We start from the raw sequence: 26,250 nt of genomic DNA on the forward strand, positions 1-26,250 counted from the left end.
AGAGGGAAACGACAACACAACTGTCCTGTGTTGTCTCCCTCCATCCTGTGTTTTTAAGCGGTTTTATTTACAAAGCAGGAACGTTAACATAGTTGTACTTGCGAAAAAGATTTGAGACCTGACTTCCGAGAAATGCTGCCTGGTTACATTCACTTGGCAGATAATGAGGCCTTACTCTGTAAGTTTCGAATGGGCAAGCAATCACAAACGCACAGAAACAGCGCTTTTTAGGGGTAATCATCGACCACGACGTATCATGTAACGCACACATTTCACAGCTAAAGAGCGGGTTAACGACAATAACACATCTCCTCAAATTCCTCGGCCGAAAGTCGAGGGGCACATCGGTGCGTTCAAAGCTACATCATTATTTACTTGAATGAACTCTCTTGCTCGTCCGAGCTGGGGGAGACTAAAGCCATGAATTCTTGACAAAGGTCCCAGCTCCCACAGTTACAACAACGGTTATAATCCGTACAAATGAATACATATAAAACGTACTTACAGATGCAATAGAAACATAATCAATAATTAGTGAAAGTAAATGTCATCGGCGTGCAATATTGCACTAAACTCTTTTTTTGAGAAAGCTTTCTGAAGCACTGACATTTACCAATTCTCCTACCTTGTTTAATATTTCTATCGACTATGAATGTTTCATTTCCATAATTTGTTCATGTTTTTGATGCGTGTCTGGTATTCTGGCGTACTGGATAACGAGATATTTCATCATTGTCTTTTTTGGTGAAAAATTTTCGTTTATGTATGGTGACCAGAAGCTCCTTATAGTATGCTCTGCCCGCTCGAAGAATACAGCAACGTTGAAATAATGGAGCTGTTTCAAGTTCTAAAAAATGGCATTGCAGTATATACGAAGTATTCGTTTCTGTACAAGGATTAACATGTTATAGTTTGTTTTTGAAGTTGTTCCCCAAACCAATACTCCATAGCAGAGTTTAGACTGAAGGAGGACTTCGCATAACTGTTGTTTGAGCCAAAGCAGAATCATCTGGGTTATCCTGCTAATGATACCGAGATATTTAGTAAGGCCATTAATAGCATCCTTACATGTGAACCCCGAGATAAAAGTTCATCAAACCATACTCCTAAGAATTTTTTTTTGGACATGGTTAATTGCTGTACCATTGAAATAAATGTTAGTGATTGGGTACGTTCTTGTTGGAAGCCCTCAATAAAATGTTTGTTGTTTTTTCAGTATTTCATTCTACACTATTTTCTCTAAGCCACAGTGGCAAGCGATTTAGAAACGCGCTAATGCTGACGATAAGTTCAGAACTGTCATGGGATGTAAAAAGCACGTTGGTATCATTGGCATACATTGCAAAGTCAGGTGAACCGAGTATTCGCACAATATCACTTATATAATTTAAGAACAACAGTGGGCCTAGCTTTGGGCCCTCAGATACACCCTGTTCTATAGGGAAAATGTCAGAGGCAATAGAATTTATCTGAACAAATTGGTTTCAATTTGCTAAATAACTTGTTATTAAATCATGAGCGACGCCGCGAATTCTGTGGATTTCTAGTTTGTGTATTAATACTTTATAATCGATCGAGTCAAAAGCATTCCGCAAACCTAAAGAAACGCCAAGTGTAAGCTTCTGTTTTTCGATGTTCTCAATTGTTTTATGTTTGATATCTAGAAGGGCTTGCTCTGCTGACTTAATATTTTTGAACACGTATTGGTACTTTGAGATTATATTGTGTTTACCCAAGAAAAACCCCAGCCTGTCAACCACGACACTTTCTAAAAGGTCTGAAGATATATTCAAGACCGATATTGGTCTGTAATTTTAGACTTGATCTTTCGCACCCTCTTCATGAATTTGTGTTATGCGAACGGTATTTAGCGTATCAGGAAAAATTCCTGAAGATGCTGACAAATTAGCAATATAATCTAGAACGCCACCTATTTCGCTTGAGACATGTTTGATCGGCTCCGGTCGAATTCCGTCAGGTCCTGCCGAGGCTGTGCTCTTTATGTTGTCTATCAGATATTGCATCTCAACGGTTTCCGTGGGTTGCAGAAAAAGGGAGTTGGCCGCGGGCGGGATATCGTTTGCATGAACCACTCTTCTTTCGCCTCCTCTCGAGGCACATGATTCATCCTGTTCCTTGGTTTCGCAAGGTACAGCCTCCCGCTGCCAGGCACCATCTGCAAAACAAACCTGCCTGTACTCCAGGGACTGCAAGCTCAAGCCCTCAGGACGTGCCTCGGTCTTCCTGAGTGTGCGTCTACAGCGTCAACGATTGCCATAGCGCGAGATCACCCACTATCACCTTACATAGCCACGGACGCTCTCAAAGCCCACATTCGGTATGTTTCCCGACTACGTTTTCGCCATCTTGGTTCTTAACCTGCAGAAAGGCCACATACAACTTTCCGCCGTTCAATTGCTGTCGATCGTGCCTCGTTGGCCTCGAATTACATGCCTGCAGCAAGACTCTTCATCCTCAGCTTTACAGTGCCTGCACAAACCTGAAGTATGCCTCACCATCCCAGGAATCACGAAGCAAGCTAACATGCCGTCCTTTGCCCTGAAACAGGCCAGATTAGGACTTTTACAGGAGGTGCACAGTGGCCGCGTGCATGTTTACACTGATGGATCAGTCACACTTACAAGTTCAGCTGCAGGGATGGTGATTCCAGCAAGTTCCATCATAATACAGCCAAAAACGTTACATACATCATAAACGACAGCTGCTGAACTGGTAGCCGTCAGTGCGGCCCTTGACTTCATTCAGGAGAAACCACCCCCGTCGATGATCAATCTTATGTGATTATAAGGCAGCCCTCCAGAGTTTACTCTCAGCACTGCACCACGGATCCCATTAGCATCTCTTCGCAGAGATCAGACAAGTCCACCATCGAATAGTTCGAGTAGTTGAAGGCCACGACATACTACATCAGTGGTTGTCTAGTCACTGTGGCATAGATGGCAATGATCAAGCAGTCGCAGCTGGCCGACCTTCCCATGACGGCGTCAACTGCGTTGTCATTCCTCTATTCCTCTTTCGAGAAGCTACGCAGAGAAACAAACTTTCCGCCACTGGCGAGTAACCTAACGTTCGTTCAGTGGAATTCATCCGGCTTCACAAGTGCTCGCCTTCATACCCCGGACCATAACGTACAGCTCCGTATTCCGTCCGACCTTCCACGACGCGGCTTCACCCTTCTATACCGTCTATAGGTTGGAGTAGCATTTTCAGATTGCATACTCCTTTCTTATCGTAATGAGCAATAGCTCAATTTGTGATTTCTGCGGGTGTAGCGAAAAGATTGCGCATCTTCTCTGCGCGTGCCCTTCGCTCCAACCAGAAGTGAGCAGCCCTCTCAGCCATGCTAGACCAACTGGACAAGCACCCACTAACAGAGAACAACGTTACTGGAAATTGGCCCACACGAACATCAGCGCGAGTCGCTGCGAAGGAGGCACTACTACGTTATTTAAAAAGGCATCGGACTTTGTGACACATTGTGACTGTACACTGTGTGACATAGAATGTATTAAAGGGACGTCGACACTGTGTAACACTATGCGAAGCCTTCGCGGACTCCGTGACAGCGCCCACAGAAGCAGTTCTGTATTGTTTTTGTGTGCGCGTGTGTGTGTGCGCGTGTGTGTACGTGTGTGCGTGCGTGTCTGTATGTGTTTCTTTTTTCTCTTTTCTTTTCGTAATATTTTGCTCTCATTTATCGTGCCTCTTTCCCCTACCGCGGTATATGGTAGCCAACCGGAGATAATTTCTGGTTAACCTCCCTGTCTTTCGTTTACCTTTCTCTCTCTGTGTCTCTCTTTCTATCTGCTCCGGAAGTGTTTCTATATGAATCCGTACTTTTCTTGCGGCACCATATTTCAACGAGATAATTTTGGCACTCTGTTCCCTCTAGGTAACAAAAAATAAGAATTTATAGCAATTATAGCGTCCCCCTTTATTCCACTTTTCTTCTTAAGCCGTTGATTCCAGAAAGCAGCGATCTTTATTTTTTTACTCATGCATGTTTGTTCAACGAGGATTATTTTTCGCGTTTTTGTCACGTGCGTGTGAACTGGATCTGTTCCACCTTACAACCTTCGCTAGCTCACGCTCATTATTTTGAAAGGTGTTATTGATGCACCCAGCTTTCATTAATCAAATTGTTCCTGGTCGCGCCAAAATTTCATTCCCCGCTGCTCATTAACGTGCCGCCCCGGCGACACTCTCTTGCAACGGTTCCTTTCTTCCTTTCGTGTTCATTGGCGTTGGTAAGTTACTGTGCAACACGCACGAAAAATGAGGGTAGCAATATTTTTACACATTGTAATTAAACTAGTGCAGTACCCATGCTGTGCACAAAATTGATAGACTTCATGCCACGCTCTTTTTGGTCTTTATGATGCCTAATTCTCGGCTCGAGTGCCTTTGCTAACCTCCTCGAACTCGAGGTTGCCTTTACTATGAGCTCACATCTCTCCGCTTGTTAGTGTGATCGCAGTTCCGTTCTTTTTCTTTTATTTCAGTGTCATTCCCCCCCGCCCCCTTGTCAAGCGCAAATTCCTTGTTTGTTCCCGAGCACTAGTTCGAATCCTGAATAAGTCATGTTTCAAAGGGCTTTCACAAAAGAATATCACACAAGAATTCTACAAGTACTTCAGATCACTTTGCACGTGTTTCCGCCTATACAGCTAAGTAAGCGATAAAGCAGAACAATAAAAGTGCTTCTACGTGTTCTTGAAGTTCGTAGCTTCTTAGGTTGTTGCCAAAGTTCCTTAAAAGGTATTTGAGGCTGTGTTTGCTTGTCATCTGTGTTTTACGATGCTAAGTGCCGTCTGCTCCACGTATAGCAATGTGCAAGATGACGCTTTCACTACTGTTACCGTACATACATTTTCGTTGCACTGCAGTTGGAAGTCCTTGTTCCACCTAGTCAGTGAAAAACACGTGATCTACGGGGTCACGTGGCTGCAGCAGCGAGAAGACAAGTGGGGAAGCTCATCCAACGGTTGCAGCAGTCTGCTGTATTTATTGTTAGCGACAAAGCACCGGCGCAATGCGTTCTACTCGTCGTAGTTTGTCGTTGTGTGCAGTTGTACGGCTTTACTGGTTTAGCTTTTGTTCGCGCTGTGCCAGTTCCGACAAGTTAAGATTTTAGAGAAAAGGCGCGTGAAACGGCAAAACTCGATGCAAAAGCTTGCTGCGAACACATTGGGAAAATGAAAACACGGTTTGTCGAAGACAACGAATAATAAGAGGCTGGCGCTACGTGGTGAAGAATATATCGCAAACTATGCATCCGGAAGCTGCATTAAAAAATGGAGGCGTGTTTTCAAAAGAGCGAGCTACGTACGTTCGCTACGCTGTTGTGAAATGTGACCGACACTCGCTCTTCTCGCAACGATGGAACATTTCGCGGCTTTGGCGCGGAATCTTGAATGTTAACGTGCCCTCGGGATATTTCGAGGATGGCATAGTTTCTGAAGTGTAACTGTTTTTGGTAGGGCCGTTTATAATAGTTTCTTTGGTTTTCAGTCGTATCGGACCAATGTCCACGCAGAGGCGTCTGCGCATTACGCTCGCACAGGCTTCCAGTATGGAGGGTGTCTAGCCCGTCCCCAACACTAGTGGTATTAGTGGCTTCATGCGGAAGGTGTCAGAGAAGGCAAGCAAGAAAATACGGACAGTTAAGAGGTGAAGAAAGTTTGGAATGGTGAAGCAGCGCGCAAGACATGGCCATAAGAAAGGCGCAAGACACACACAGCGCATGTGTGTCTCACGTCTTTCTTTCGTCGCGCTCTTCCGCGCTGCTCTACCATTATTAACGTGGAACCAACTAGCATAAAGTTCAATTCTGGTCAAGAGTAAGGGTTTTTTTGTTAGGTCTTCCTAGCCGTCCATTGATTACTGTCTTTCTTTTTTTTTTTTTTGGGGGGGGGGGCGTACTGTCCATGGATGTGGCATTGTTATGCCTGTGTCAATGCCTTCTTTCTGCAAGTGGACTGATTCAACGTTCGCTTAGCACATGTTAAGAAGAAAAGCACCCGTTTCTACAGCATCGCCTACACACCAAGAGTGCTGGTTGGAGTCCATCTTAAACAACTGTTCTTGATAAACCCACCGCGCCATTGTAGCAAGGCGCAATAAACACATTTACGCGCACACGTTTGGTCATTCCCCAGCAGGCATAGTGGACATTCTGCTTTGAAGTGGTTTTCTCATAATGGAGTCCCACAATAATTAGGTGGCAATAAATAATATTCACCATGTTACCAGAAAATGTGCTAACATATAACATGTATTTATTTCAGAAATAGGAGAAACAAGAGTCACATAATAGAACAAATAGAGAGTAAATTCACGATACTACCAGAAAATGTGCTAAAATATAACATGTATTTATTTCAGAAATAGGAGAAAAAGAGTAAGATAATAGAACAAATAGAGAGTGAATTTAAAATGCTTAATAAAGACGATGAAACAAACTCCCGGTCCTCTCCAAGAAAACATGTTCGCGTCAGTCATGATTTTTTTATAAGCGATTTGCTGTGTTCGCTTACAGGCAGAAGCGGTCACAGGGAAGAGAGTCTTCCGTGGAGTGCTGTCATTAATACTCGCGGTCAGTGACCCGAATGTAGCATGAGTCTGGCTGCTCCGTCTCGCGGCTACTGCGAAAGCCACGCTAGCTGGGAGTCTCGCAATTTATTTGTTTACGTATATTACTGACACGTGTGCAACAGCGCTACTTGCGCTGAAATTCATAAACAAGAACAGTGTGCCTTCAGAATGCGCTTAAGTGACCATATGTACACCGACCCGTTCTTCGGAAAAATGAAATCAATCCACAGTCTCTTGCTTCGAAACATGACAATAATTTATTCTGCGCGTCTCGCGCAAGCAGCGATGGCGTCATTTTGTTCGCCTGTAAAGAATGCAACACGATTCTGGCGTTCATCGTGCAACGCTCGGTTTGCGTCCTACACGCTTTTCGAGTCTACAATTTAGTGAGTCACAAAGCTCGTATTCATGTCTGGTTACATTAACTGTCGTTGCAACATCGTGCACGCACTATAGTGCGCGGCACATCACTTAGAGCGGTAACCATGCCGACAGCATTGTTACTCGCGTATTTGTCGTCTGTTCAAATACGTACACCAAATTCAGTCTGTGTATTTCAGCGCTTATTGTACAGCTACGTAGTAGAAGCTAAATGATAACGTGTATTACATGGAGGATCCAGAAGTCCTCAAGAACGACATAACTGAAATTTGTAGCAGCCCAGAGTCACGGTTCATGCATGTTCGTGGCCAGCTTTCCCACACGAACGTGGAGCGCTTGATTGCGGTGATTTGTGCACGTCTTAAACGTCCACTCAAAACAACTCTACTTACACACTCTAACGAATCAAGGAGAGAGGATAAGTTGAATGTTATCGTTTAAGAATTGAGCTTGACAAACAGTGCAGTTTTGGAAGTTCCTGCCTCTTCTTGACGGTTTTGCTATTTCTACGCCAACTCTCCGGCCATCGGTTTGCCTCTAGACGATTTTCGGAAATAAAGATCCTTGGGCCCATAGCCGTGTGCGCCGGCGCCAGAGAAATCCACGAAAGCGTTATTGCGGTACCTTAAGTCGACGGGTCTCGGCAACCATTTGTAGACTCGGTGCGCACCTTCAAATGTGCGGAAACTGCGTTCCCTCTCTCTCTTCATCCCTAGATCCCCTCTCCCCCACTGCTGGGTAGCGAACTGGACGTGGTCTGGTTAATCTCCCTGTCGTCTTTCCGTATCTCTCTATATACACAGGGTGTCCCAGCGAACTTCAATCAGAGTTTAAACATGTGCGAATGCCACATGGCTGGACAGAACCAAGGTCGCTTGGAGAAGCTCAAATTATTATTTTTTCATTCCGCCTAGTTAGATAATTACTCTTAATTAATTAATCCACTTCTCAAATATTATAATTAGGTGGAAAGTGTCAATGCGGAAATTGTAGAGCGACACGAAAAACTCCCGATACATCTTTCTGTTGCTCAATACGTGCTACATAAAAGCGTTTTTCTGGGTGTGAAAGAAGACCGCAAATGCACGCAAGATTGCTTCACGACTGACCGCTCGAGGCACTTTGCGTGTATATGCGGGCTTCTCACACACTCACAATCGTAACAGTACCCGCCCTGGTTGCTCAGTGGCTGTGGTGTTGGGCTGCTAAGCACGAGATCGCGGGATGGGACCCTGCCACGGCGGCCGCATTTCGATGGCGAAAACACCCGTGTACTTAAATTTAGGTGCACATTAAAGAACGCCAGGTGGTCAAAATTTCCGGAGTCCTCCACGACGGCGTGCCTCACAGAAAGTGGTTTTGGCACGTAAAACTCCATAATTACAAAAAAAAAAATCGTGACTCTAGGCTGCTACGAATTTCAGTTATGTCGTTGTTGAGCACTTCTGCATCCTCTATGTAATGCACGTTATCATTTAGATTCTACTACGTAGCTGTATAATTAGGGCCGCGCCGCGGAAAGAGCTTGAATTTCGAAACAAACACCTTTTGCCCTTCTTGCGGGCGCCACGCTCCCAGCCGGAGAGTCGGCGTATATCGCGCAAGTGCGCCTATAGTATACGTACATGGCAGTGCTGTGACGTCACTCATAGTAACACGTGACCTTGAGCATTATCCAAGGCAGCATCAGTTAATTGTTTAATATGTTGCTTCAGTAGACGAATTAAAGTTTAGAGAAATAATAAAACATACAAACTGAACATGTGCGTAGCAAGAGACATCTACTTCCATTTCATTTGCTTGTTCCCACATCGTGCAGTCGCGCGAGCTGAGAACGAAACTGCGTCATTTTCTACCGTCTTTCCGCGATGTAATCATGATCTTTCATCCTCTCGCGCCTGCCTCATTGCTCGTGATTGTGATTGGCACTTGATCATGTGTTCTCGTGCAGAGCACGCAAAATTGTCGGTTGCGTGAAACGAGACGAACGCGACAACTCGCGCGCAAGGCTGTCACCGGAAGTGCGCCACTCAACAAAAACGTGCAGGAAAAAAATCATAATAAAGAACGCCGGGCCCGTGACGTATCCGTCACGCGATCGTCCGGCTCCGGTATGGGACAACGCTGGGAAGTAATTTCGCTTGCGGAGGCTGCACGGGGCAAGTGGAGAGAATGTCTAGTTTGGCGGTGACGCCCGCCTCTTGAAATCATCGGTTCGCGGCACCTCGAACATTTCTATATCTGCTATCAATGAGCTAATTTGAAAATCTCTTGCTGTAGAACACTCCCTCGAGGGCACGTAACAACTTCCAGCGCATAACCAAATTTTGGTATGTGGCCTGGTAAGGGACCCTTTAAGGGTAATATGACACATTCATTCCGCCTACGCTTGCCACCGGTCTGGATTTTTTCATTTATTTCTCTATTTGAAGGAGCAGTGCGCAAAAGAAACAAGTCTTTAACACTATGGCCATCTAAGAATGCTCCGAAAGCATGACTCGAAAAGTTTTTTTAAGGTTTCCGGTTCCTCTTGATGGCTATACAAATAAATTAAGCTCGCTATTCACGTGCGAGCTTTTCTCTTGCCAACATTTGATTCCGTGTTGGCGCCGACGTACCAGAAGTATTTGGCGCATTCTTAATCGGTAATTCTACTTTGTTACCACTTTACCTCCCCCTCCCCTCTCTCCCCAGTGTAGGGTAGCCAACCGGATCTTTTTCTCTGGTTAACCTCCCTGCCTTTCCCCTTTCCTCTCTCTCTCTCTCTCTCTATCTGGCATGGTTCAACAACGAAAATAAGATACAATATATATATATATATATATATATATATATATATATATATATATATTTGTGTACATGGTCTCTTTCTCTTTTGCTATGCGGGCTTAACGCGCTTTTCAGGATTATGTATGTACTAGTGTTCGACAAGTGCTCAGAAAATTCCAAGAACAGCTCGTGCCGCTATTTTTTTACGTAAGGATTACAAAAAATCAAATCTATTTTGCCTATAGGAAAGCGGTAGGTAAGCCTATAGTACTCCCTCGCAATATTGAGAAGCATTGGAGTGGAAGAGTTCATAAAAAGTTTAGCTATACTTGAAAGAAGTATAAACGATAATCTTTCCACTACCTTCGATGGAAGCTTCTGGTTAGTCGGAGGAAGTTTGGGCGCGAAGACTGACTGGAAGTCAGCTCGGAGTTCCCAGAGAAATGAAGCGCGTGTGATGAAAAAGAGATTAAAGCTCAGTGAAGCTCTTCTTCTTTAGACTAAACGCCTGTTTCGGTAACCTGATTTTTTATCTTGTTCCTTCAATGAGAGACTGGGCTGGCGTGCTTTTTCATATTCTAGTACATAAAATAAACTAGCAATGAAATTAGGGCTCTCTCTTCTCGTAACCTTAATCCGAAATTAAGCGACCGATATTCATATCTGCAAGGATATGTGAATTTGAGCGGCTTAATTGTAGTGAATTACCAACACCCGCTCTCACACCTAGCTTCACTAAATGTAGTGACGCATTCATTAAGCATTAGACAATTGTAAGCGTAGGATAGTTACCAGAGCTACACTGTACGCGTACAAATGTCCCCTTTGTAACGACTACGCTTCCCTATATCACACCACTTGGCCGTTCCCCAGCACAAAGGCAGACCCACAAATCCCCAACCCCACACCCGGGCAGTGGGAGGCCGTGCTTACTAGCTCGGACGTTCGTGACCAGCAGCAACTGGTGCGTCGGGGCGGCCCGAGATACAGCGAGAGCCGCGGGAGCCTTGGACTGAGGGTGCCTCCCCGCACAAGCAGACAGACACCTGCTTGGCTTTTATTTTTATTCAATAAATCTTGTTCCTCCTCCTCCACTTTCTCATTGTCATGCTTAGTAGGAAGAGTACCCGTAATTTTTTTCTGGCCACTCAAGAAAATGTGTGATGGACAGTTCTTTCTTCTTTTTCTACGATTACAAGGCACTAGATTTTGCACATCACACCATTATCTCTGTGATCATTTCTGCCATGTCATAATTACACGAAACACTTTATCCCCTGCTCCAATGAGGGTGTCGATGCGCGACGCAATTCTTATCCTAGCAGATCAGCGCCTTATAGGACTACGCGCGGGCAGGTCAGTCAGACGATCACCGCTCGAGGATCACGGAACTTGCACTTTGTCGCAAAGGTGCAAGGGTCAACGCTCTCGCCGCGACTTTCTGTAGCAGTGATTTCGCTTTAACTTTGCTGTCGGGAATAAGAGTGATATCGAGCGCCTACTCTGGGCCGTAATTTTGTTTCCAGCTAAGGCCGGTGAGCGCAGATCTAATGTGCCCGAGCGCGCGGGCTATATATTGCAGTATGTAGCGCATGGTTTTTTACACTGTAGACAGAGCTGTGCGTCAGTCTGAATAAAAAGACAAAGATACTAAGAAAAAACTAAACTGTTTCGTACGTTCGGCACGCTGCATTGAGTGTACGGGTGAATTGTACTGGATGCACGTAAGAAACTTCGCAGCCACATGTTTGACTCCTCCAGTCAGCTAAGAGGCTCTGGAATTTGTTCTTTCTTTTTTTTTTCTGTGCCTGTCCTCTGCACAGTGCGCACTTGCTCTAACCTCCCAAAATTCTTTGTCCCCGGAATTTATGAGCTCCTGTTCCAGATCTCGATTTAGACCTGGTCCATATACGCTACTTCATTTAACCGTTCCGCATAAACTAAGTGACTGAGGAACACAGCGCTGTGCGCTTGCTTCGATACAATATGCACGCATTTCTCAGTTCTCACCTTTTCCAATCACACTTTGATGACTCGTACCTTCAAGAGATTGTTTGCCATTCCCGGTTACTTCTGATATATATATATATATATATATATATATATATATATATATATATATATATATATATATATATATACACGCAGGAAAGAGACGACGAACTTTTTGGAAGACTTCTTTTACTTAACGTTTTCGGCTGGGGGACCAGCCTTCGTCTGACTCTGACGTACTGTACTGTACTGTACTTCGTCAGAGTACAGTACTGTACTCTGACGAAGGCTGGTGCACCAGCCGAAAACGTTAAGTAAAAGAAGTCTTCCAAAAAGTTCGTCGTCTCTTTCCTGCGTATGTTACGTCGGGTCCTGCGTGCTGAACTTCGAAGAAAACCCCCTATATATATATATATATATATATATATATATATATATATATATATATATATATATAGTTGTGTATGTACAAAAGCTTTGGGACACCAGCGTTTGCCGCACGTGCCAACCGCCCCGGTCCCGACGTCCCCTCCAGAACGGCTCCACTCACCGGCCTCCAGCGCAGCCAACAAGAGGCAATGCAGGGCACCCGTGGCTGCCGACATGGGTGTGCACGTGGTGCTGCTGCGCGCTGGCGGCGGCGGACGACCGCACCGTTTATCCGCAGGAGTCGCGCTCGGTGGGCGTACTCCGATTCCGCGCCGTGCCTCCTCGACCGACGAGCAGTCGTGGACACCGTGGAGGCCCCAATTGCGCGCGCGCGGGCTCGTCGCGCACAGCGTGCTCGTCCCTCGCCGGACTCCCAGCGCCGCACGGATTCCACGCGCGCCACTCGCCGCGTATCTGCTGTGCGCGCGTCCCGCGTCCGGCCTTTCGAGGGCGTCGCGCGCGGCGTGCTGCTAGCGCCGCCACGGGACCGGGCCGGTGACTAGCGACGAGGCCAGGACCGGGACCCGGTTTTCCCGCGCAAACACGAATCGATATTCGGATTGCAGTTTACCTTTTCTTTCCTGCCCCCTATCTTGTCCATTAATTATCGTTTTCCACCCACGACTGGGTTCCCCTCCCACCTCCCCTCCCTTGTTTTCTTCTTTTTTTTTCCCTGCTTTGCCCCGCGACTGGCGCGCGCGGCGCGTACCCTCATGCCGTGTGCAGAGCACGCCACACGCGACTTGTCCACCTACCGCCGCCCCCCATTTCGACCTGTACGGTGCGCGCGTATGCAGAGTGCAGAGCTTTCTGACGACTTTTATCCACTATATGTGCTACAGAGTCTTGCCTGGTCGTCGATGAGCGTTATTTTAGGATGTTGAAACTTTGAATTACACCATTGAAAAATGTAACCAACCGGTCGTCTTTTGGAGCGATATGACTGCGTCAGGGGACATATTGCCGCGTTTAGTATGTGATTCGTGTTCGTAGACGGAGTTACAGTACTAGAACATTGTGACACGACTTACTTGTAAGGCGATAAAAAAACGAAACATATTTTTTTTGTGGCGACCGCAGCGTTCGAAGGTGACATCGCTGGGTTAAAACGCTGATGTGCAGTGCAAATACTATTGTCTATTTGCTGTTCACATCACTTAGTACACGTGCCGACAATGCGAAAAGTGAGAACAGCCACGATAAGAACGATGCCTGATGCGATATTCGGCTGGTCGTTTTCAGGTTCTCCAGAGCACGCCGAAAGGTGATCATTTTCGGCTGGTTGAAAAAGAATGCCCTATATGTCGGTTGTTTCTCTCTTTTTTTTTTTTTGAGACCATATATACAATTTGAATGAAAGGGAAAGCGAGGAACAGGCTGGCAACTGCCCCCTGAAGAAATGCAGGATAGGAAGGAGGGGAGGAAAGAGGAAAGAAAGAGCGACAGGACAAACCTGAAAGAATAAAGTAGAACACACAGTAAAGGTCACACACAGTACAGGTCACACACAGTAGGGCCGGTCGCTGAAGGTCACGTTACCCATGCTATTGCCTCCAGTCAAGAGCACTCAGAAGTGCTCCGACTGTTCTGTCGGATCGACTCTAAGATCTGGCCGAACTATGTTCATGTATACCGCTCGCTTCTGCGGTGACTACCGCGATTGCATAACCAAATGGCAGCTTCTAGGTCACACGCTTCGATACTAAATTGCCCTCGCTATTGGCATATCAGTTATCGCGGAACAAAAATCAAAGGTAAATTCAGCCTGTTCTAACGGTGAGGGCAAATTTTAGCAACACTTTGTCTTTATTATTGAGATCAGCTGTTTGTTTTGACAATAATAGGTTGATATTGCACCGAGTCGCCAAAGTGTTGAGATTTCTATCTACGAGGTGGTTCCATAGCGTTTAGCGTATGTTATGCTTTGTCGATGTGGAGTGCTTCTGAAAGCGTAAATCTTCGCTCCAACACTAATTTACTTCTACACTCCAGCGCAGTCCGCAATGACGGTATGCTAAAACCTTTATCTAGCGGCACGTCTATCGTAGTTTCTCGGATAGGAGCCGCATGTGGATCATATTAACATATTCCGCAAAGTTCAAGCGACATATTGTTGTCGCACTTCTCAGTCCCTTGAGCGTCAAATTTTCTGAGAGAGCTAGGATGCATTAAAAGGCAACGAGGTTAACCTGAGGAAGTTCCGGTTGGCTACCTTGCACGGGGGGCAGGAGTAGGGAGATAAAAAGAGGAAGAGAGCGAAAAGGGGAGATAGAGAGAAAGAGAGACGAAGCACGAACAGACCGCTTACACTACAGAGCGGTAGGGGGCGGCTTTCTCGAAATCTATCGTGAAGGCCCGTAGACCACAGGAATCTTAGTAACGCGAATAAATCCTTCAGCGCTAATGCTCAGCTTTCTTCTGAAATGTCGAAACGTACAAGCCACAGCGCTGGCAGCGCAAATTGAAGACGCTGCTCATGTCTGCGTTCGCGGCGCTTTCGCGTTGTGGTGTCGCTCTCAATAGAGTTACAGTATATTATCTAGCACTATAGAGCTCTGGAAGTTCATAGGGCTCAGCCTCGTGGATGCATCGCGAACTCGGCTCGCCATTGCTGTCCTAGTTGGCCCACTCGCACCGCTGGCGTTCGACTATATAAAGACGAGACCTGCACTCCCATCAGGTGGTTGTGCGCGCGCACTGTAAGCGAAAATAAACCCACATGGGAGTTGTACCAGGTCCCTCATTCTTGAATATTTACTCCGACATATGGAGAAAATACAGCGGCATTCCCTCGTTTTCTCCGCACGCAACCCGCGCGAGGATAATGGCGACATGACGTGATTTTACTCCGCCTTCAAAATCTTGTTATCTTGTGGAAACTCCGCACAGGGAGTTTTAAACACTCCCCCTGCCGAAACAGGTTGGTCACGTGGCGCTTCCCATGAGGCTGTGCGCCGCGCCAGCGACCGGCCGCGTTCGGCGGAGACGGCTTTACTCGTGGCTGACGGCTTGTTTGCATCTGTGAAGCGGCATCGCGATGTCAGCGTTTCGACGACTTTTTCCCTATACCTGCTTCCAGAAAGTATTATCGGCGTGCTTGAAGCTCACTGTATCTCAGCTTCATGTACGTTAGCGGTGATAACTTTGCTGACAGCAATGAATGCAAGGGCAACATTTTCGAGTGCGAAAAAGCATTAGGTATGACCTCGAAGCTGCCGCTTGACTCGTGGTATCGGTTCAGGTCTCTGGCTACGATTTCGTGTTGCGACACCTGGACTTGCGTCCTTCGGTACGTGAAATGCGAGTTTATGTCCTTGTTAGTTTATGCTTACAACGGCTGGTGTAATCTTTCAAAGTGGCGCGTAGCAATGGCAACAGCAGCGTGCACAGTTCGAGCGACAACGCCCGTGCAAGTCGCACATGAATGCCGTTTTCCAGCATCGTTGCGGTGCTGTGTTGCCAGTGAGGAAAACCAGAGTACAAGCAACTGTTTTTATATATATGTGTACGAATATCCTCGGCCGACAAAAACGGTAGGACGTAACCCCGTACTGCAAATAAAGCTTCTCATTAAGCGATGTGAATCGAATTGTTATCGCGCAGTTCTGTTTTGATCACGTCGTTGCTTCAGATATTGAAACAACGTTATGCTGCATAAAAGACAGTGATCTAGGAGCAATATTTTATTGGGTTTTACGCGCAAAAACCCGGATCTGAGTATGAGGCACGCCGTAGTGAGGGAGGGGGGAGGGGGACGGCTACGGAAAGTTGGACCTCCCGTGGTTCTTTAATGTACACCTAAATCTAAGTACGCAGGTGTTTTCGCATTTCAGCCCCATGGAATCGCGGCCGCCGTAGCCAGGATTCGGCCGCGCGACCTCGTGCTTAGCGTTTAGGAGCATACCTGATCGGTTCTCTGTGTGAGGATTTGTTCGACAGATCAGCGATACAGCTCCAGTTCACGAACAGTAACGTTGCTTAGATGCTGAGCATGTAGTGTGGTAAAAAAAAATGTATGACTATAGACGCTCAGTTTTTCGGTGTTACGTGGACTGATAAGGGTCATGATCCCACGTGATAAATTTTTGCTATGCTACCACAAATTCGTACGAAGTTAATTTTTCCACAACACACGCCCACTTACATTTTTCTTCCTCACTCTCACTAACGCGCTACTTTTTGACCGCGAACGCCGGCAGTGTGCGAAGTCACTTCAGCACTCGCATAATGACATGCTAATGTTGTAAAATATAGCCATTAACTTTGTTTTTTCATTGTTAAACAGTTTTGTGTTGATTTAGGTCGTCGGTTAATTTCATAGCGACACATCTCATATGCGCGAGCATGTGAGTCGTAATTCTCAAAACAGCACAGCTGCTCGCTAGGCCACTTCGAGGTACTCAGTATCGTGGCTATATATACTGGCTTCGCTGTTTCTCGTTGTATACGTCGCGTGTATGTTGGATGTCTTCCGAAGTCATGCATTGGGCGTTTCTCAAATGCTTTTTATGTCGTGGTTTATCCGCTCTCGTTGACTTACTTCACAGAATTTGACCCGGTCGTGTGTTTATATTTCGCAATTTGACCCTTATCCTCTACGTATAGAAATCTTCACGCAAACTGACGTGGTACTATTTTTTATACTCCCAGTGCACCTCGAAAATACTCCGTCCAGCGCGTATAAAAAAACCAAAAGAAACTACTCCCAAGACTCCATGCGAAAATTTCGCCCGCTCAGAGTAAAAATTATACTCTGATTATACGTAGTATAACAAACTCCAAACCGGGGCGTCGCTAGAGGACAAGCACTATACACTCGCCTGAGAGTTGTCTTCGTTTACTCGTGGTGACCGGTGGTTCGACAAGACAAGTGGTCAGCTGTGCCTCACTGAGCGTGTGAGTGAAACAGACTTGAATGGCGTATGTTAATCTCTCCGGCTTCCCGCTACAAACGGGAAGCATCAAGCTATAGTCACAAATGCTGAAGCGTGCTAGGCTGAGAGCTGTGCCTACAGCTCGGTCCGGCTCATGATCTGGCTTCTCGGAAGTAGAGTACTCGAGCGACCAGCCGAATATGCCAGTACATATATACCTAAACCAATTCCAGGTTAAAGCGAAGCATTATGGTACCGAAGGAAGCCGCTTGTCACTTCTGTAGCTCGTACCAATGAATAAATAATCTGAAAAGAAACATGTGAATCCATTTTCATTGATGTTATATGTAAAGATTAGTTGTAAAAGCATACACAGATGTAGAATAAAAAAAGTCCGCCATGGTTGTAAATTGACTAGAACACTGTCCTGTAATCAAAAGGCGTATCCATATTCTTTGGTATGGAATATTTCGTCTTGTGTGTCGATTTGATTCCGTTAATCTAAATAGGTTTGCATTCTTGTTTTCCACTGCGTCACCGAATTGAATCGATTGTGAAAGTAAAGGTTTATCTCGTCGAGATTCGCGTCAACGTGCATGATATACTGTTTTTTTTTTTATCTGTGCCACACTCACATCAATAATCTTGCATAAATTCTGGACGATGCATGCGAATGGTATGTGCCAGATATAAATAGAAGGTTGTCACGGTGACCTGATTAACTTTTTACCCCTCGTAGGCTATTGTGTTACTTCAGTTGGGAACAACTGACAAACCATTCTTAACGGCGTCACTGAAAGGGCTCTTCGAAGACCTTCAGAGAAATAAAGGAGTAAGCTGCACAGTGACACTGTGCAGAAGTGCACAGTGTCACTCCTGTCATTGTGTACTTACAGCTACCTTCTGTAGGCGCATCATCACTCTTCCTGTGGATACGCCGGCAAGCTTCAATGCGGAGTATTCTTTAGCTCATAGCACCGCTTTTGGTAGGTTTCCGAGATGCACCGCTTAAGGCATCTTCAATAGATAAAAGATATGCTTGTGCGATGGTAGGATGGAACAAGACTGCCCTACCGCCGGAATTCAATGCTCTATTCATTAAACCGCAGACGCTTTTTTTCTGTACCTTTATCAGGCCACACACGCAATGTATAATTACGTCTTGCCAACGTCCACCACAGCGCTTTGAGACGATTCGCCCATGTGCCACGTTGCACAGGAACAATGTTCTTTATAAAATGCGGGAACATGTGCGCGGGCTCCATTTCCCATAAGGCCACCGGCGGAGGAATAGAACGCATAAATACATGTACTCGTTATCCATTTCCCTCCCGTACGCCGCGTCTCGTTGCGACAAGTTGCCTATTAAAGTGATGTAGCGCCAGATTTTCCCCAGCATTCCCTAAGTACATGCAGTACTTTGTGGCGCTAAGTAATATGTTGCACCGCTTTTGGTATCGGCTAACATTTCCCATACCTATCCTCATGGCAGCTAGCACTTACAAAAGCTATGTGACCTTGTCCCACCATCGGGATCGACGCAGGGTTTAACGAACGAAAGCATGCAACATTGCTTATCCGGTGTAGACTAGGCCAGTCATCGTGCCACCCCCGTCCCCATCGCACACTGTCGCCGCCGTCGTCGTTGCCTTATTGCGGTCATCGCACTCATGGTCGCGTCAAAGATCCGATTGTTCGCCTTACACTGACACGCTGGCCCATCAAATGCCGCTTTGCAGAACCCCGATCGAGGCTTAATAGCCAGCTAACTGCAAGATGATTCGCGTAACATCGATTCCCACGGTGTGTGGGATGCGGATAATTCTTTTTTTTTTCCAATGTGCGGCTCTATAAATACATGCGAATATGGCAGCCTAGATGCCCAACCTTCCTCGATGCTGATTGAAAGTCCGATGCACTCATTTAATCAATAAACCAATCAGGGATATCTCATTCAACTTGCCTATGAAGAGGCACCCACTAGTACTCTACTATACTCTCGGTGGGTGCCACGACCTGGCACCCACCAAGGAAATATTGAATGTCGGCGCATGCTAAGTAATGAAAGTTTAATTAATCTTAAGAAGGGGATTTAGTGCGAAACGATCACGTAAATTTAGTGCACGGGATTAGGATATTCGATAATATTAGTGTATGTAATATTACGGATAATATTAACTCATCGGCTACAATTCGCTAAGTGCATTACGTGCCGTGAAGTATTCAATTAGGAAGTCGATGCATATTCTTGTGTTAATTAGTTGAACGTGTTTCGATTTTTCGAGCAAGTAATGTCCGCTTCTTTGAATAATCGAGCTCAAGGACTTAGATTATGCTATCTGCCAAAGGCGATTTTTATAAGTTGTGTGTAAATTTAACGCTAAATCACCCTACATGAAAAATTCGCTTCACATGATTTCGTTAGCGGCGCTGTGGCTACCTGCAACAGCCTACAGCTTAGCAGGCTTATTTAGTTATTCATTTATTTGATTACCTCAAAGGCCTCTAGTCAAATGGGTATTGTATGAGGTGCGTACATTAAAATCTAATGCACACATTTAATAACTAATGCATACATACATTGAAAACTAATACATACATTCACAAATAAATACCGTTGATACTATTCTTGAAACTGGCCGACCGGCGGTGCAGTATGGCTTGGAGAGATAAGTTTTCCAGACTTTTGCTGTTGGTGCTTTCTTACTTTGTTTAGCTCTAATTTTGTGAAGAAAAGCAAAAGGTGCACTGTGTGCACTGTGTGCACTTTAGATGCTTCCATGATGTTCAGTAACATTTTCTTGGGCGATTTGGTGTTTGCTGAACGACATGATATTGTAGCGCAATAAACCCAGAAAACTTGTTTGCTGAACGACCGAATGAGGGAGCACGCAAGAAATTCAAAGAAGGATATGAGTACCCATCTCTCTGCGCATTGCAGATCGTGCTGCGGTAAACCATGTTTTTCTGAGGTGAGAATCCCAGGCAGGCTCCGAGATAAAACCGCGCGGGAACGGCTAGAAGCATGTCACATCAATATCAGTAGTCGAGCATGAGTTAGACAAACATCTGCTTTGTTATATTACGCAGAAATGAAATTACTATAGGTTTTTCGCAAACGAGATGACTTGTCGCTGGCCTTTTGCCGTCCCCTGGTGTCGAGAGTGTGCACGGTATATATATGTGGCAGGCTTTGTGCCTAATAAGCAGTTGACTGTATAGCACCGTCTTTCTTGCTCTTCTGTCTGTCCCTTAGAATTGTTCTTGTTTTCTTTTTCTATTTTTGTGTGTGCGTGCGTTTTGCACTGCAATATCATGTCGTTCCACGATGTTGTTTCTCGTCTACTTTCTGACCTAGCCCAATCAGAAGCGCTGAACAAACTTCACTGGCATAATGCGCTCGCAGTGGTGGTCCCGTTTAAGAAACGCCGTGAATGTGGTGCAAGCACGCTTCGCTTCCTCCACGCTCGCCTACTACGCTCCAAATCGAGTTCCCGTTATCAGACAACCGCAAACAAGGGCCGCGTCAGCGCTGTTGTTGAGTTTAATGGCAATTAGGCCTAAACCCAGAAGCGCGCCCGCGCCCCCGGTGCGCCTCAGCTTTGCCGCCTCCGCCCTTCGAGTGCGTCGCGCAGTGTCGGGGGGGTAAATCAGCCGTGGTTTGTTTGGTGGCTGTCGACACGCTCCGATAGAGTTGTAGCGGAGTTCGCAGGGTCCCCTTTGCCGACTCGAGTGCTTTGTTCGCGGTCGAAGCGGCGACGGCGACTAATAAGTGCGCCCTCTGTTTGCTTTGGCGATATTTTGGGCCGCTGGTATGGATCGCTGTGCGGCGGTGCAGACGAACCGCCCAACTTTTGTGGCCACCTCGGCATGTTGGCCGTGTTAGCCCTGCAACAAAGCAATGGGTAGCTGTCGCTGTCTCCGGAATATCTTGGTGACTTTCGCGTGGAGTCCGTCCAGCGGTGGTGTGTTCCTAGGTGATGACCTAGGTATTACTGATGTTGTGATGTGTGCAGTTACAGCGGCTGCAAAACAAACTGTAGAATACCATCTCAGACAAACACAAGTGGGGAGAAAGAAGAATTTTAACAGACAGTGGCGATAACGCTGGAGCCATAAGACCACTCTAAACGTGGAAAAGTGTCAACTAATTTCTCGAATAATTTGATTCAACGTAGCTAAATAGCCAGAAGGAGTATTACAATCATCAGTTACGTTTATAAAAACACTAAATCTTTAACATTGTTCTATCTTCTGAAAGTTGAAGCAACTAAACGACGGCACGTAGTTTCATGATGATTGTACATAATAACGTAAAGAAAGAGGAAGAAAAGAAAAAGCTCCTGCGGTGGCCTTACTCGGAGAACATTTGAATGAATGAATGAATGAATGAATGAATGAATGAATGAATGAATGAATGAATGAATGAATGAATGAAACTGTGTGTCCACCTCTACAGTGAAATTATATTTCACATTTTTAGCTTATCATTTAGACACACTGTCCTTTGTAAAGTAGTATCTATCTAGTTACCGAGATTGAACGTGGTCCTTTAAAGTCACATTCACGCAGGCTTAATCTGTGATACCTTGTCAAATGCGTTACAAATGCCATAAAAATTTATCATTTTTAGTGTCCCAGCACGTAAGTCTTTATCACCACGCACAACGGTCACTTTGGCATTCATTGAGCATTGTAAAAGCCGTTCTGAATAGTCAGCAAGTTGTCCGCATTGATACAGAAATATTACTGTTTTTATTTGTTTCGTGGTTAGTGCAATACGTCGAATTGAGACGCGCAAGGTATTATTGTTGTCCGTTTCGCTTGTTATGAATCTGTGAGAAATAATATATATATTCGCACATCCGCATTATTACGATCTCACACAGAAAGAAAATAGGGTAAGTGATTGTAGAGGCTGAGGTAAGCATGCGAGCAAAAATAAATAGTGCACGCACACGCAAGGCCCTCGCCCACCCCCACCCTCCAGCAGAGCACAAATAATAAATATTCAATGAGGCGCATCGATGTCGTAAATTGTGACAGCGTTTGTTTTCTTTTCCACAACAGCGAAGCCTGCAGCCCGTGTCATTCTGTCCGCCTCTACGGAAGGAACATGTTGCTTGCAAATGCAGGAGTAGGGCATGGGTGTAGGCAAAGGACTTGATTTGAGTTGCCACTGCGCTGGGATAAGGGGGAGGTATGATGGAAGTTTGGAGATGGTCAATAAAAAAATTTGCAGTTCCTCCCGAAATGCGAAGCACCGATTGCGATAGCAAATTAGTAGATATCGTTACAAAGTGAGCAGAGTAGCTATATCGGCCGTATAAACTTGTAAACATTCGCTTACTAACTGAATTAACAATGATAGAATGCGTAGGCGTGACTCAACGAGGACGTAGAAAGAAACAGACTCATGGAGACAGCGCTGTCCTTGTGTGTCTGCTTTTTTCTACGTCCTTGTTCAGTCGTGCTTACACATTCTATCATGGATTCAAATCAACTAGCCCGTCAACGTGTTTTAACTAAATTAAACAGCACAGTGTCACGCGTGCACAGGTACACACATCCCTCGATAACAGCGGAAACTGTCTCTGAAAACGCCGGAGTTAGAATCGCGGCAGCAGCCGCGAACCAATTGACCTCCGTGCATCTGTCGCTTCAACGCGTACGAAACGTCGAAAGCACAGAGCATACGAAGCTACCGGCACTACGGGCACAATGCAAACATCGCAGATCGCTTTGAAGATGGGGCCCGCGCGGGCACGCGCTTTAGCCACGTTGCAGACCGTTCTCAAAACACACGAGTGCCGGCAACGCGTTCCTGCGGCGTCCGGCAAAGGCGTCTACAATGACATCCGCGATACGCGTGCCCAACGCCGTGGTAGACGCCGCGGTTGTCTCAACTCTGTACGGAGCGGCGGGCGAAGAGGACATCGAGGCATAGTAGCAGCCACCGGAAAAGAACGCCCCTCCTCCTTCGCCTCACAGCCCTGCCTCGCGCGCCACGAGGGAGGGCACGCATCCCGACCGGGTTCCTCGCTCGCGCAGGCGAGATTGAACCGCGTTCGCCGGCTCACCCTCACACGCTTTTACTCATACGGAGCCTCACGGCGACGGCGACGGCAGAAATGTGCCTGGAGTGTCCATATAATTGCTATCACAATAATAAAAAGTTTGAAGTTATTACCGAGACAACAACGGCAGCAGCTAATAAGCTATATCGACTATTATTCCAGGTAACTTCAGTTTCGCGATTTCAGAGTTTTAATTAGAAGCTCTCTAAGTATGCTACATGAAGTGCTTCATGCAGACATGCATTATTTAGAGTGACTGTCCTGAACGCTTTTCCACTGCTTATATTTTCAGGCCAAAGATTTCAGCAAGGGTACCTACTGTTGCAGAAATAGAGAGAAAATAATACATAGAAGGCTATATTACCATTCCGGTTGGTTACACTGAACAGGGGGTTGCTGTAATGTTATAAAATATCAGAACAGATATAAAGAGGATTTGTCCGCATGAACAGGAGGAAGGCAGCTGACGACGACTGTAGCTAATCATGCAATCTCAATGCTTCGAAGAAACACACTATAGTACTTTTACTGCAACTGGGACTCACCTGCAGTGTGACCAGTGTCTAAGAATTGTTTATCGTAAGGAGGCAGTTGTCAAGCTTATCTGGCATGTTGCAGAGCGCTTACCTTTGCGCAGTGAAACGAGGGCAATCACACAATGTGCGGAATTGTCTCTTTGCACCCAAAAGCTTGGCATTTGGAACTTCTGGCCATTCCAGTGAGGATGGAGTGGTCAGTGGTGAAAGCTACTCCAAGCCGTATACGACAAATAAGAGTTACGTCCCGTCGTGATAAGCAGGTGGGGATTCAGGAAACAAAAGCGTTGACTTGTAAAAGTCCACCAAACTCCGCTGGGCCAACGAACTCTCGCGTGCAAGCGTGGAAGCGCGCAGAGCATTCCCACTGTATTTGCTTTTGACATCGAGATAGCAACGCAATTAGCACTGTCGTAGGATGATTGAACGGCTGCATCTGCTTCGTCATTTCCTATCAAGACTGCGATGACTTGGCAGCCATCTAAAGTTGATGGCATGGTCTTTATCAAATGCTCCATTATAAATTTCTGTTATGTCTGAGACAAATTGTTCGTAGAATGCACGGCGTGATGGATAGAGTAAACTCTGAGGGAGTGCCTTAGAATTACAGTAGGTGGATATTTTTTAGCGTGTTTTCTGATTTATGCAATCATGCAGCCCTGCGTGCAGCCTACGGATAGAATGCAGCAAGGTAAGCTTATGTGAGACGTAGTGTTTTGCCCTTTTGCTAACTATTGTTGTTAAGCGCAAGCTTTTTTTCTCTCTCTTGAGTTTAAGTTCACATCCGTTATCTTTTATCCATTCAGCACCATTCCAAAAGCCACTTCTAGGACAACGAATAAATTGCAGGAATCTGAACCATCAGTGGTGAATTTCCGTTTTGTTCTGTGCGCGAAAGGACTAACTATAGCTGACGAAAGTGCCATTAAAGAGCCTTCAGCGTAAGACTACTCGTGAAGATTGGCATTCGAGTACAAAAGATGGTTGGAATGCATTAACAGTATCGTCTGCAGTAAATGCAGTCAAGCGTAGTTCGAACTAAAGTCTATATCGGCGCGATATAGCATTGAATGCATAGCTCAGCTGCTTATGCACACGTTAATGAAATATTACTGAATTAGACAGAAACAGCTTATGAGTGCCAGTCAATACGTAAACATATTTCATCTACGACAGAAACAAGGACCGCGCCACCCCGTTCCCTGCAGTCGCTCGGCACTGCCGACAGTCGACGCGCGGCACGGAATTATCAAATGACATTGTTCTAGCCGATCTTGAGCCTGGCTTATACCAAAAACATCATTTTTGCATGCCGAAACAATATAATTGTGGGAATGCTCCGATTACCTGATAACCGAGTACTAATCACGGCGAATATCAGTGTTATTGCGCCCCTTTCACGACGCATTGTACCAAGCCAAGCCTGCCGATTCTCGCCGCCGTATGTATATTTATCGAATCGATACTCCCTCGAGCATTTACATGTCGACTGACTAGCTACGTCAAAGGATCGAAGCTGGCTGCCGATTGCAAGCGATCCAGGGCAAATAACATTTAGTTTGTTGAGCTCTGTACTTGAGCACGCTGTACTGGTTCCTGCACACGCTTCGTGCTTGAAAAACATGTATGATTCCGCCAGTGACGAATAAGATTTCCTAGCAATACAAATTGGAAAAGTACGTAACAAAATAAGCAAATGAGCCAAAAAAGTAGAGAGTTACCGAGGAGTGGGTTCGGCTTCCAATCTTTAGGGACAGCGGCGCGTGCCGGGACGGAGAGGTTAGAGAATTGGGAGGGCTCGATTTAGTAACGTGTAACGGACGATATCAGAATATATGATAAGAAAAAAGAACGAATGAACGGGGAACGAGACGTGCATTGTTGGAAGCGCGTATCTCTTCGTTCTCTGCGTTCTGTTGACTCTGCTCACACACGAGCGCGGCGAGCATTGGCGAGAAGCGACATCGTTCGGGCGTGTGTCGTGTACCTACACAATCGCTAGGCGCCGGTAACGCTCTGCTACAGACGTGTGGGGTTCTACCGCATCGGTTCCGCCGCCAAATTCCGGCACGCCGAGTTTCGGGGCGAAGTTACTTCCTGTACTTGTCGCGATCAGCTCCCCACCGTCTGTACATCTGTGTATCTGTTTTACAGCATACGGTCTCAGGCTCGAGCTCCGTACCTCGGCGCGAAAAGCAGTTCGCGCTGCTACGAAGAAAACGAGCGCGCACGTCTCCAGCAGCTGTTGCGCGCCTATTGTGCGGTGCGCGCTCGGGTCTCACGATTTCCATAGGTGAGGAGGCGAGGGTACAGGAAGGGTGCAGTCTTAGCCTGCAGGTAGAGCGTGCGCTCTAGGCCTACCGCGTTAAGAACAGCGGCCAAGCAGGCGGAGGGCGTGAGCATTTTAAAGACAGCTCGCACCTATGACGAGAGGAGCAAAGCACGGGTGCGCTGCTGGAGTGGAGTTGCTGAATTTTCTAATGAAGCAGCAGCTTCAGGAGGCTTTCGAGGTTAATTTGCTTTAGTTTATTTTGTGTGTGTCGATACTTCTGTTATTCCTTTGTAACGCCCTTTTAG

The 26,250-nt window shown here is 46.0% G+C and overlaps 1 protein-coding gene across 1 annotated transcript in view; it reads right to left on the reverse strand.

Annotated features, from left to right (window-relative positions):
* LOC142582938 (uncharacterized) overlaps window positions 1–12,589 on the reverse strand; it is an 87,833-nt gene extending 75,244 nt beyond the window's left edge. Inside the window, exon 1 of the mRNA XM_075693085.1 lies at window positions 12,308–12,589. Within this exon, the coding sequence (XP_075549200.1) occupies window positions 12,308–12,362 (55 nt within the window). The 5' untranslated portion in view covers window positions 12,363–12,589. The remainder of the gene's footprint in view (window positions 1–12,307) is intronic.
* Window positions 12,590–26,250: the final 13,661 nt, after the last annotated feature.

This window comes from Dermacentor variabilis, chromosome 5, assembly GCF_050947875.1.
Source record: "Dermacentor variabilis isolate Ectoservices chromosome 5, ASM5094787v1, whole genome shotgun sequence".
NCBI classification, from domain to species: Eukaryota; Metazoa; Arthropoda; class Arachnida; order Ixodida; family Ixodidae; genus Dermacentor; species Dermacentor variabilis.